Genomic DNA, 13,934 nt, shown 5'->3' on the forward strand with positions numbered 1-13,934 from the left:
TCCAAAATGATTTCGCAAAGGTTTCACTCCAATCAGCATTTCCTAGTTTTTTTCACTTCCCGGTGGATAATTCGCCACAAGATAGGCTTTGTTCTGTTGTCATTGAATAAATTGTATTGGTTGCTCAGATCTGTTTATTTAAGAACAGTGTCAGTAACTCATGTGTTTCAGTTCCGATAATATTGAAAAGTATACTGTCATGCAACAACACTGATTGAATTCACATTTAATATCATCATCATCAGTAGATGTGTTGATGGGTGACAGGAGCTTAAGTTACTTAAAAATTAGACAAAGGAAGAAGAAACAATGTCAGAGTAGATTTAATTGATTCGTGCAGAAACAGCAAATATCCAACATAAAAGCATTAAATTCAGAATGCAAGAAACTTTATTTGATCCATGGCTAAAGAGATCCCTAAGTTTCTCCCGGGCTTACGTTGGTTTAGGATCCTGACCAGTGAATGTCCCTTTCCACACATCCCACAACCACTAAACACATACAGATAAATCACAGCAGAGATGCTGGTGGGAGGTGCAACGCCTCAGGGGGCAATTTTGTCTTATTTTAGCATGCAACCACTCTTAAACATTGCCACGGCGGGGAGGAAACTTGAGGGACATACCCCAGCCACTTGTGAGGAACAGTACTCACATGCCAGCATAACAGGACAGAGGAGACATCTGGACTCCCTCGATGCACAACAACGAGCTGCTGGCAAAGTTGGAAGCTATAATTCATCGACACAGAGTGAGTGAGAAAACACAATAATCATGATGATCACAGGGAAGAAATGAGCCTAAATCATTCATTGACACCGCACACGCAGGTCCAACAGGAAGTACATGTGCCTGTACAGAGCACAATTTCTCACGAACTCCATGACACTAAATACATATAAAATAAATCTGTGCAACGCAACGATAAAATGTAACATTTGTGAAGCAAAAATACTTTTGACATACATTACATATCAAGACTCTTAAATTAAAGCTTATTATGTGAAAGCCATGTAAACACAATGCACTGCGCACACACATACAGACAGACAGACAGACAGAGACACGCAGACACACACACACACACACACACACACACACACACACACACACACACACACACACACACACACACACACACACACACACACACACACACACACACACACACACACACACACACACACACACACACACACACACACACACACACACACACCCCTTTTCGTACCCAAACGCTGACAATAACAACGCAATCCACAATCCACAAACCCTGCCCACAGCCACAGTCTTGGTTTTCTACTGGGAAGTCTGTCAATTCCCTGTTGCTTTTTTTATTGTCCCTCAGAGGTGCCGGCTGAGCTTCTGCTCCCGTTTCTCCTTGGTGTCAAACGCAATCTTGGTACTGAGCAGGTCCTCCATGTTGTCCATGACCTCCTGCATGTCATTGGCCAGCTCGGCATAGCTCTCCTTCAGGTCCTCCTGCTGCTGCTTCAGGTCCATGGCCGTGTTCATCAGCTCAGAGGCCTGCTGGCTGCAGTTGGACCGAAGCTGCTCCACGTCCGTCAGCAGCACCTCCATGCTCTTCATCAGCTGCTCCAGTCGATCGGTCGTCGCCTCGAACCTGGATTCCGCTGAGCTGCCGCTGGCCTGGGCTTCAGTGTCCTCCGGAGGCTGCTGGCCGTCAGACTGTGAAGTCTGTGGGTCAGATTCCATCCTAATGATATTAATCAGCTCTCTCTATAGCTAACCGATACTCTGGTGAGGCATCTGAAAGCAGATGTGAAAAAGGAAGTGCAATAATTAGCAGACACATAAAGAGAAGAATCTGAAAAGGTGTAAAAAAATACACATTAGCAATATACAGTGGACACCCCTGCTCCTCTCTCAACCTGTAAGGAGTTTATGTTTCCAGCCAGGGTTGACAACACAAACAAATCCTTTCTGTGTGTGTGTGTGTGTGTGTGTGTGTGTGTGTGTGTGTGTGTGTGTGTGTGTGTGTGTGTGTGTGTGTGTGTGTGTGTGTGTGTGTGTGTGTGTGTGTGTGTGTGTGTGTGTGTGTGTGCGTGTGAGTACGTGCACATGTGTCCAAGGGTGCATGTATGTGCGTCTGTGCGCGGCAACCTTCTGACATGTGCTGCCCTGTAATCCATTTACGGCAGCAATCCTGAGCTGTATGTCATCCAGTCCAGAGTGACCTCTTACTGGCTGAGGTGAGTGGCAAGCAGGACATTGGATTACTGTACCTCATATAACCTATTCACTATAATGGCTGTCTGAGTACAGATTTACCCTGTCTTCCTTAACTCATCTAGACATCTAGGGTGGTCTAGACATCATGTACACATGCATATAGGCTATGTATAACCTTTATTTAACCAGAAAGACACATTGAGGTTAGCTATCTTTTACACATACACATGCACAGACATACATATACAGTATGAACACAAACTCAAACATTTCCATGCCAAGGACCCTCAAATAGCCATAACCGTTGGCAGCAGCTTCCATATTGATGTGCTATTTTCGAAAGGTTTTGAACATGTTTGAACATTTTGAACATGTCTGAAAACTTTCAACAATAATGACATAACCAACATAGGGGTACCAGGTTGAAAGTGCATAGTTGAACTGACGCAACAATGACATTTATTTTTTATGTTATTATTATCATGTTTGCCTCCTATCCAATTAGACCCCCTTTTGCCCCACCACCTCCCCACTTTTTAAAACATGTGTCTAATACACCTCTCTTTCAATTCTTCTGTCCCTCACTGCAGTGCATATTACTGTAACACCAACCAGTTACATTGTAGTTCCAATTTCCTTATATCTCCGATATCCTTCTCAGGCCCTAACTTTGCATAGACCTGTGATCATGATAACTGAAGAAATAAGGATTTTTGTACACAAATAAGTAAATGTTGATGAGCAGCTGGATTACAGGCAAGATAGCAATATGGACTTGAGGCAAATTGGAAGTTTTACATTTTGAAAACTGTGTTGGACAATACTGAAATCGGCTCCCACTTTATGATGTGATTGCATGTTTTAAAAACAAGTGCAAAGTGATGCTAGCATATACTGTTGAGTAGTAGGTAGTTGTATTGTGGTAACCTTTGGTCTACTGTAAGCCTACTACAATAGAGAGGGTGGAGATAGGAATGCCAGTTTGAAAGTGTAATTTTGGAATGAAATGATAGCCTCAATCTTGGCACCACACACATCTCACACGAGGCTTAGTTTTTCTGACCACAATCTGTACTTCAAAGACTCTTAGGAAAAGACGGATGACAGTGTAGCATAATGTTACATAATCATCCATCCATAATACTGTACTGTATGTGTTTTCCGGTCATTCGGCACAGATGAGCCAGGGACCAGCACAACTGTATTTCATTAATTGTCTTGGTTCTTGTTTTATTCCTTTTGCATGCATGCCATTTTCTCTTTCATTTTATTGTATTACAGCTCAATGAGATATGGAGATTTGGTGTGTCACATAAACCATTGTATTAACTTTAATGTGATTAGGGTATACTAGTGGTTTATACATGCCCAGAATGATGAATAATGAATCTGTCCTTGTTTTCTTATTTTTCAATAGAATATAAGAAGTCACATTGTTGCACAGAAGTAATTAGATTGTCATATTGTTACATGCAAACAGAGCTCATCCATATACCCATATAAACATCTGTGCAGAACTGCATTCTATCATCTCAAAAACATCTCCAAACTCCGCCCCCTTCTAACCCTGTCAGATGCAGAGAAGCTTGTCCATGCCTTTGTTTCCTCTAGACTGGACTACTGCAACGCACTCTTCATTGGGATTCCTGGCAAAAGTATTCAGAAACTGCAATTCATCCAAAACAGCGCTGCCAGGACCCTAATGAGAGTGTGTAAGCATGATCATATAACACCGATTCTATTTTCACTGCACTGGCTCCCCGTCTCAGCCAGGATCGACTACAAGGTCCTACTAATCACCCACAACTGCATAAATGGACATGCCCCTCCCTACCTACAGAAATTAATTAAGCCCCCACAAACTTCCACCCGCACCCTCAGATCTACGAGCGGATTCCTCCTCGATGTCCCTGGTACAAATCTACGTACTATGAGGGACCGGGCCTTCTGCTCGGCAGCGCCGCGCCTGTGGAACAGCCTTCCTATTGACCTGAGAGCACCACAGACCCTGGACTCTTTTAAAATAGGCCTGAAAACGTTTTTGTTTCAGAGGGCATTTTCGTGTTGAATTGTTATTTAGTCACATCTGTTTTTAAACCCTGCTTTTTTAACTTTATATGATTGATGATGTGTTTTACCATGTGGCAATTCCTTGTGAATGAAAAGTGCATTACAAATAAAATGTATTATTACTATTATTGTTATCCCTACAATACAAATCTGGTCAGTTCTTACAGGAAAGAGAAAAATCTAAAAAACAGATAAAATGGGAAAATGTTAAAGACAAGGCACCTATAAACCCTATTTTATAGGCTATTAAAAAATAGCTGACCATGACCATGCGTTGCAATTGAGAGAAGTTGTGCGTTTGTAGATTGGCTCTTTTCTCTGTTGAAAATTATTGAAAGATTTCGATTTTTTTTGGAAAGATTTTTTTTTTGTTAAAGTTCCTATTATGACATGCCTAAAATTGGGACGTCAGGGTGTAAGTAGTTAATGGGTGTGAAGATAAGGTTTCAAAATGGACATGGGTGAATAGGCCTCGCCCTCCAATGCTTTTTTCTTTTTTATCAAAACCAACCAAATAGCTCTTGTGGAACCACAGCCAAGAGAGGTTTCAACTTTCTACTTGTCTCATGTCTACTAGATATTATACATTGTGGAAGGGCAGTAAATATAATACAAGGGTGTGCCAAATAGGCTTTAAATCATCCATAATAGCACATGTCCTGATCAGTATAATTATTGTCCTACTTTGATCATTTACAATAGCCAAGCATGATAACTAGACAAATAACATAACCAAATGTTGATTTAAATATTAAGTACAAAATCTAAGGGTAATAATGAAGAGGCAACAAAGGCTCAGCTATTTAGCCTTTAACCTAGAGAAGAAAAAGCGGGTTGGGCGATACCAAATGTCAAATTGATAAATGTTATCCCATGCATTTTCTCTTCCCAAAGTCAAGCAGTAGCTTAATTACGGAACCAAGATTTTAAAAAATCACAGATATATGAGCTTGGCTAGTGGTCGATAAAGCGAAAGATGTAATTGCAGCTACAACTCTACCATTTAGAAGAAAATGGAAAAACAACAGGACATACCAATGTGGTGGTCCACTATTGGACGGTGACCCAGTCATCAGTAAATGCCTTCGTCTGCCAGCCCACTGGCAGTGTGAGAAAATGAGAGAGCTTAGACGTCATGTATTTAAAACTCTTTAAAGGGAGCTAGAGCTCCAATGTGCAGGGCAAAGATAAGGTAGATGGTGGGTTGCCTGCTGAAACAGCACCCTATCCAGATGAAGAGGGGGCGTGGGGGGATTGCCCACTTTACTGCCAGGCCAACATACCCACGTATTATTATGATAAGGGTTAGTCTTGCTAATATACTATCTTATCTGAATTTAAAAACACAGGGGCCAAAGCAGAGGAAGTTGACTAATTGTTGTGGTTTCATTATTTAATGAGATAACCTCCATGTGAAAACATGGGTGCAGCTGCCAGCTGGAATGTTTTTTAACTGTGGGGGCTCTAATGATGTCATGGAGACAAAAAAGCTTGAGAATGACCCCCCTCCTATATATATATGGATCTGGGAATCCCCCCCTTCTGAAGACCTCCCTTCTGGCTCAGAAGCACCATGGGTCCAGTGGCCAGATGGGGCCAGATGGGGCTACAGAATTGGCCCAACCACCTGTGAATGTGGAGAAGAGGACCATACGATGCAGCACTGCCTTGTCTACCCTCTAATACCAACCAGCACAGCTTAAAATATCTCAGATAGTTCAATCAAAGGCCTGTGTAAAGAAATGGAAAACTGTCATATAACTGCATGCTTCGAAGACACAGGGAAAAAAAGACATTCATTTTAGTTTGATGTTTGATTCCAGTTTAATTCTAGTTAGGTTAAGAGTGCATAAGTAGTTTAGTTTTAGGAATTGGTTAACTTTAGTTTAATTTTGGTCTTTTCAAGTTTTTCAAGTATTATGAGGAAGGCCTTGATTGAAGTCTTAGTAATATATAATCGTCACACATTGCTTTGGATAAAACTCATTGTCATTAGCAGCACAGCAGCAGTAGGCAAACTCTGTGTGTTGGCAACATAGTTAAACACCTAATATTATGCAAAGCAGGTGGTTGCTGCGGCTGCCTATGCCATTGTTTTAAGTAAGTACACATTGACACCAGACACCACACCACTACAACGGATGGCGTGCGAAAGAAAGTTGGTGACTCGAGGTCAGGGATGGCACCGCCTCCCATCATCCCTGGACCACAACACCAACAGCACTAAAGTAATAATTTGAAACCAGGTCTCCCCAGAATAGCTACTGTACTCATCAAAATGGGAAGATATTAGGCTTCTGATCTGAGGGCTCCAAGCAGAGCTACTCTTTCAACATTTACCTTCCTTTGACCTCACCCTTAGACAGGTGAGAATTAAACAGAGGTCAGTCGCTGGTTTAACAACGAAATATTAGAGTCTATCAGGTCCAGAGAGAAAGCCCATAAGAGTTATCGCAAACCTAACTCTGTAGAAGATTTTGCACTTTTGAAGGAGCTGAGGAATAAGACTCAGAGAGGCTCATTATTAGTGCAAAACAGACCCATTATAAAGATCAGATTATAGAGAATAAAAGCAACACACATAAGTTATGGAAGTCCCTAAAAGAACTTGGTGCAGGCAACAAAGTTAATAATAATAAATGCAGCAATATAGGCTTTAGGATTAATGAAGAGATGGAAACAATTGGTGGGCAAGCAATTCAATTGTTACTTCACAAATAATGCTGCAGATCTGGTCTCCAAATTACCGGCCTCACCAGGGATTTTTGACATAAAAAGGGTCAGTTTTTTTTAAATGGGAAACAAGGAGTGTGTTCCAATTCAATCTCTCTGCAGAAGGTTGAGATATAAAAAAGGAGCCAAAAGTGACCCTGGTAATTATCGACCTGCGTCAATTTTGGGTTCTGTGTCTGAGATCTTTGAGAAGGTAATTAATGAGCAACTAAACAAGTACTTAAATAGGAACAATCTAATGTACAAACTTCTATCAGATTTTAGAAAATCGAACTCGAGCGACACATGTTTATTGTTTTTAACAGAACAAATTAGGAAATAGATTGATCTCTGTGGAATGGTGCTGCTTGATATACGGTGAGCGTTCCGACACAGCGAACCACAATAGGTTACTGAGCCAGCTTGAGGCCCTAGCCTACCTGACGGGGCACGAACAGAGGGTAGAGGTAAATGGTGTTTTGTCTGACCCTAACATCATGCAATGTGGAGTTCCTCAAGGAAGCATTCTAGGTCCAGCCCTGTTTTTCGTGTACGTGAATGATATGATAGACGCCTATTACTGTGATTTGTTCCTGTACGGAGTGTACGCTGATGATTCTGCTTTGCTGATGTCCCATGAGGATCAAGCCACTCTGGAGAGCTCCCCCAGTGATGGCCAAAGTGCTTGTTTTTATGTACAGTATGTACTGTATATGTTACTGCCATTTGTTTTGAATTGTAATGTATTTTTAACTTATTAACTGTTGATAGTGAGAGGACTGGAATGTTATCCTCGAACTGCTGTAACCCTGTGGTTTTATTGCATTTCAAATAAATCAAATCAAAGACCTCCACCAGGCTTCTGTTTTGATCTGTGCAGTGGTTTCCTTAGTGGCAGTCATATGCTATGATTTCTAGTTTGGCCCACAGTTTCTTTGTATTATTTGCACTGAAGTCCTTCTCAATGGATGCCTTTGTCTTTTATCTGTGTTTAATTTCTGGTTTGGCTCCCTCCTTACACCAAAATTAAATATTCCAGTAAATTGGCAGCATTTCCAGTTAAGTGTGTGCTGTCTTGTATTCAAAATGTGTTGTGTACATTTAAGACAGGAATGTAGCTTAGTTAATTAGTTGATGGTAGACAGGCTTGTGAGTAAGATGCAGCCAGGTGACATTAATTAGTCAGTCCTCACTATGGAACGCAGCAGCTGCAATACATGCTTTCTTTCCTGAAAAGTTTGGAATAACCAGTTTTCAGTTCAACCTTTATGCATATTCACTGGTATGTTTTGTGTTTAATGTTATTTCTGATGTGTCTATTTTGTGTGGCATGAATAGACATTGAATCATTTGCATTCTTTAGCTTTCACCATACTTACCAACCACTGTATAATGAAGAACACACTACACCTATAACGTGTTAAAATGATACATACAGTATATACCTGTAATATTTCCCTCAATACTGCTGTTCAGATAATTATACTTGCCTTAGTAGGCCTACTTACCTGAATGATTACTTACCTGGATGTTGCATGCAAGCTAAATGAGTATTTTATTTCGTATGCTTTACATCATGTTTATTGTATCATACATGTGTATATTGTTTTCTTTTCAGTTTTACTCTACCTTTGATGTCACGAAGACTGCATACATTGTGCTCTCATTGGAGGAGTGTCTGTCAGTATGTGCAGGTCGCATAGGGTGACAATAAAGTGTGAATCTGTTTAAACATTGTGTTATATTTCACACGTTGTAGTTATACGTAGTTACTTTGTTTCTCCACCAGGTGGTGAGAAAGGTCTTTTGTTGCCAAATGTGTTGTGGAATTGATCACAAAGGTTTAATGTTTTATAGAGCATAATTTTAGAATTATAGCCACTCTAATATGCAGGAGAGTTCCTTTATATGGCATTATGACAGGTAGAGAATGCATATAACTTTCGTCCATTGCTTTAAACTGCATTTTAAAGGTCCGGATCTATTCAAATTATTATTGGTTTTTGGTCGGACACGTGACCAGGAAGCGCCAAGAAGGAAGCCTTTCTTCTTAAAATAGTCATACACGTCGATTAAATGACGCTTTATACCTCATTATTGCAGGGCGTTTATTTTTGTGTGTGTAACGTTACACTTAAAAATTACAATTAAAATGTGCGTAAGCCATAACTGTCACCGTCATCGCCGTGAGTCACTAACCCTTTCTGAATGCCACGTCGGTATCGCTTCTCGGCCTTTTGGCTAAGATCAAGTGTAGTATCTGTTCTTATCAGTTTAATATCTGATACGTCCCCTACCCGGGGACCATATATTAAATTGATTTTTGGAACTGGGAGATGGAATAGGGGCTTGCTCCGTCCACTCCACGCATCGACCTGGTATTGCAGTACCTCCAGGAACGGTGCACCCCCCTCTACCTGTGAAAAATAAAAGATGGTCTATAGGAACGATGATGATATTGTGATCGATATTATTAGGATTTTCGATGTGTGTGTGTGTGTGTGTGTGTGTGTGTGTGTGTGTAGCTTTTAGATCGGTTATTTTCAAATGGGCGAAATATTGGGCTGAAGTGGTTACTGTATTTTTGTTTTGTAATAAAAATCTAAATCTACAAAGTAGCTAAAGTTGTCAAATAATTGTAGTGGATTAAAAGGACAACATTTGTCTCTTGAGATGTAGTGGAGTACAAGTAAAAGTGCTGAAAATGGGAAATACTCCAGTAAAGTAAAAAAATATATCTCAAAATTGTAATTAAGTACAGTACTCGAGTAAATGTACTTTGGTACTTTACAGTACCTGCCAACTCTCCTGTTTTCACCAGGAGACTCCTGTTATTTGACTCCTATTTTGGGGGATTCCACCCTTTTTGTGTGACCCCTCACTGGTATGCAGCCACGGCTATTCATGTTAATTTGCTAGTTCCTTGAGTTTTTTTTATATAAATCATAATGACAGTATTTGATTGTTCTTTTTGTTGGAAGGTGTGAGTGGGCTCTCTCTCTTTGATTCTGGCACACACACACACACACACACACACACCCTCTTTCTGAGAGAATGGGAATGTTACTATTTTACTGTCATTTTATGCATATTATGTCTGGATAAACTCCAGATTGATTGATTGAATTTGATTGAATATGTTATTAGGCAATGTAAAACAGCACAGATACATTTAAAATACTTCGTCTAAAAGGTCCGTTCATAAGTCCTTGCGGTCTTGTTTGCAATGAGGTCCTTGATATTCAATTCATAGACATATATTAGTGGCACCACAACAGACAGACATGGAGCCTTTTGCAAAGGCTAAAATGTAATTTAGATAGCATGTTAACTGAAAAACACATTTTGTACAGCCTAGTGGTAGTGGGGCCTATCCTGCCACACTGAAGTCCACTGGTTGAGCGGGGGCTGGTTTTCTTTCATTGCGTGAATTCTACAATGGTAACACTGAATTCGGTTATCTATAAATTCACAGTGTCATCCTTCATTATGCATTTTTAGGCTGCTCAAGTCAAACCAACTAGAGTTGAGAACGTCTAAAGATTGTTCCTTTGTGACGGTAGATGGCAGCATTGAGTCACTGTGCTGCACCAGTCTCTCACTTCAAGGGTTTGTAGGCCTATGTAATATTAGTGAACTGTCAGAATGGTAGACCTGCCGCCTCTGCCTTTAAAAGGTAGGGTAAGTGATATTTTTGGGTTAAAACTGAAAGGTTTTTGCTAAAAGGTCAAAGCACTATATTCTGATAGTTATCATTGCTATAGACTAGTGTTTGTTCAGTAACCGGAGTCTTCTTGTCTCTCGAATACACAAAGAATACATTTTCAGATGGGTGACACAATTTCAGCCAATCAGGAGAGAGTACCCATTTATCAGCTTAACATTTTATAGTGTATAGTCCAATTTTGTCTGCTAATTTCTTCGTCATCACTTTATCGCCAATTTATCTTGTTTAATCTGTATCATGTCTGAGTTCTCCATCCTGATTCGATAAAATTGCTATCCTAGGTGTGATTTTTATAAACCCCTGACTTGATTTCTTGGGCCACTCTGGCATGGAAGATGCAAGTGAGATCAAAATACTTAACCTTGTAATAAATAACCAAATACACGCAGGACAACTTAGAGGCTAACCTTTGTACGGTTGGGTCCCGGGAAGACACTGTATTTCTCATTTGGGTCTCAAGCTGAAGAGAACCCCTGATTTGATCAACACTTGCTGTTAGTAGATTAACATAACTGTCAAAAAAAAAAAGTTCCACAGTCCCCATTAAGATTCCCCGGTTGCATGAGGAGCAGATGTGGCATGCTGCTGCAAAACGTACCTGTACTGTATACACTATACAGCCATTCTGACAACCGTCAAAGCCAGGTCACTGTTTTCCGCTGTGGTTACTTTGCAAGGTCACTTGCAGTGCCAGTTCGGCATGGCTGACTGGTCAGCTTCAGTACCCGCTCGGGAAGATATGGCAGCTAACCATTCAACACAAGCTTATCACCCAGCCAGGCATATAATGGCTGGGTATTTGATAAAATATTATAGCATATACCATAGCAAACAGTTCATCAGATTTTTAAAAAATTAATTGAATAAACACTCAAATGTACATGTGAAAAATACCCCCAAAACAGAGGATTACATATTTTATTAATATACAAAAAAATACAGCGGGTGAGTGTGCTGTGTGACTGTGTGCACACGTTGATTGTCCTGTCTGAGGTCTGTTCTAACCGGCAAGGTTGAAGATCTTCTGGCTGAGTGCTGAGGGCAGAGAGAAGAACAGCAGGAACAAGAAGAGAAGGAACAGCACGGCCCCCAGCAGCAGCATACAGTGCGTCTTGTAGTTTCTCCAGGCCACGATACACACCACCCTCACTGGGCTCAGCAGCCATGACAAGCCAGTGTTGGGACGGCTACACAGAGAGAGAAGAATACTGTGACGTTGGTCCTATAGACTGCACGCAAAATGTATTCCCATAATATTGTGTACCACTTTCAAACTGGGCATGTTATTAAAATTATTATTTTAATTCAAAAGTGTTCCAAAAAGTTTTTTTTTAATGGCACAAACAGATGTGCAAAATGCATTTCACGCTGCATTGTAAGCTTGTAAATGAGCTATCTTCACTATTTTTGTTGTACATCAAAGAATAAAACAGGGCGTAAACACTTACCACCGGTGTCCCAGTTTTTCAAAATAATTCAAAAGTTTGCGTTTTGAGCTTGTAGATCTTCTATCTATTTAAGCTGTTTATCCCATTAAGATTCTACAAATGCCTTCTAAATCAGTAGTTCTCACTCTTTCAAGATTTTTCAAAAATGTTCAAAAATAGCAGATGTACAAGCTCTCAGCGCTGTGAGCTTGTATATCTATTTTTGAATAGCCAACGCAAAAATCTAAAATGACAGATGCTTGACCGGTTTTAATGGGTTAAAGAAAAGTCAAAAAAGTGTAAAGCAGAGCTTAAGCGGTTAAGTAGTTAAAAAGAGAAGAGGACAAATAAGTTCAGTGATTTCCGTTTACTTCAAATCATCGGTAAAACAGACACAAAATAAATATCGCACACATGTCAACAAAGAGATAAAAATACAATTGTTTATCATACAAACAGGCAAGTTTAGTGCAAACAGGAACTCTTCTTGTACTCGATAAAACACAGGATCACAAATAAGGACTTTTGCAACAGATCAAGCACAGGCAACATGGACACATGGGTCAAAAATGGACACTGCAAACAATGCCATCAGATATGGCTTCAGGGTGACACAGGTCAGCCCATGCAGCCACCCTTACAAAGTCTGTCTAATGCACTTAAATTAAAATACCTCCAGGAAGTGATAACCTGTAACTAACTGTAATGTTAAAGACAAGCTGATTGGTGACTTGATTAGTGTAGAGCTAGAAGGTCATGCCAACACACACAACCTCTTTGGTCAGTTGTACATAATCACACAGATGCATGCTTACTGATCTACATTTTGGTGGAAAACAGTAATAATCTTAAAGCTTTCAAAAAAAGTGTCCTTTAAAAAAAAACGTGAGTCAAAAACTATTTTCAAATGATCTGTTGTGTCAACCCCATGAACCCTAGCGTCTATTCTGGGGCGAACATTCAGCGAAAATAGCAGATCTGCAAGCTAGTTTTGAGCTTGTAGATCAGTTATGTTCAGTGAAGGAACTTGGTGTAGAGGTAAAGAAGGAGTGGACAAAGAATAGAGCCCTGAGGGACCCCGATCATAAGTATATAGTTAATTATATTATACTGTACTTTGCACGTAATTCAATGTTTTGACCTTCACAGGACCATAATGTAAACGTCATTAGGATGATTATACATACAGTATGGTGGGCAACACAAATTTACCAATACTATAGAAATATCTGTATCTAATTTACAGATACCTGGTAGTAGCTAAAGGTAGTACCATGTCATATATCTAAATCCCAATGAATAGCTAAATCCCAATGAATATCATTAAGTTAGGAAAATAGACTGCACTAATCTGCATTTTTCTTTCTTTGTCATTATTCCACAAGTGTGCAAAGGCTGCAAGAGCTAACAGGGAACATGGCTAGGAGAGTGAAAATATTGTTCATTTGTTACCTATCAATCTAATTCATTTAGTAGACATTATAGTGGAAATGAAAGACGCACAGTAGCATTTGAGATGTATGTCCATGTAGTAACTGGCCCATTATCTCTGTCCTCCCAAATAAACAGATACATTAATAACAGTATAAAGAGATAAAGAAACTTATTTTTGAAGTAATATTTATTTCAGAAGTCATTTGGGGTCAGATCAGGCGTTACTTTGTGGTTTTGATTGGTTAATCCTCATGGATGACATGCCTGATTGGCAGACCACATATTGCACATTTTATTGGTGAAGCTTGCAGTAGAGCAGAAAGGAGACCATTTTTTGTATTGAAGAAAGGAAGCTATTCCACGGAGCGGTTT

General features: G+C 39.9%; 1 protein-coding gene across 1 annotated transcript; it reads right to left on the reverse strand.

Annotated features, from left to right (window-relative positions):
• Positions 1-372: 372 nt before the first annotated feature.
• On the reverse strand, positions 373-5,408 carry LOC308103300 (uncharacterized protein). The gene is made up of 2 exons (XM_080453226.1): positions 5,298-5,408; positions 373-1,769 (listed from the first exon to the last, which is right to left on the reverse strand). Exon 2 carries the CDS (start codon positions 1,713-1,715, stop codon positions 1,344-1,346), a length of 372 nt encoding a protein of 123 aa, XP_080309352.1. The 5' UTR covers positions 1,716-1,769; positions 5,298-5,408; the 3' UTR covers positions 373-1,343.
• Between the last annotated feature and the right edge of the window lie 8,526 nt (positions 5,409-13,934).

Source organism: Gymnoscopelus braueri (genome assembly GCF_963280865.1).
Source record: "Gymnoscopelus braueri genome assembly, chromosome: 16".
NCBI classification, from domain to species: domain Eukaryota; kingdom Metazoa; phylum Chordata; class Actinopteri; order Myctophiformes; family Myctophidae; genus Gymnoscopelus; species Gymnoscopelus braueri.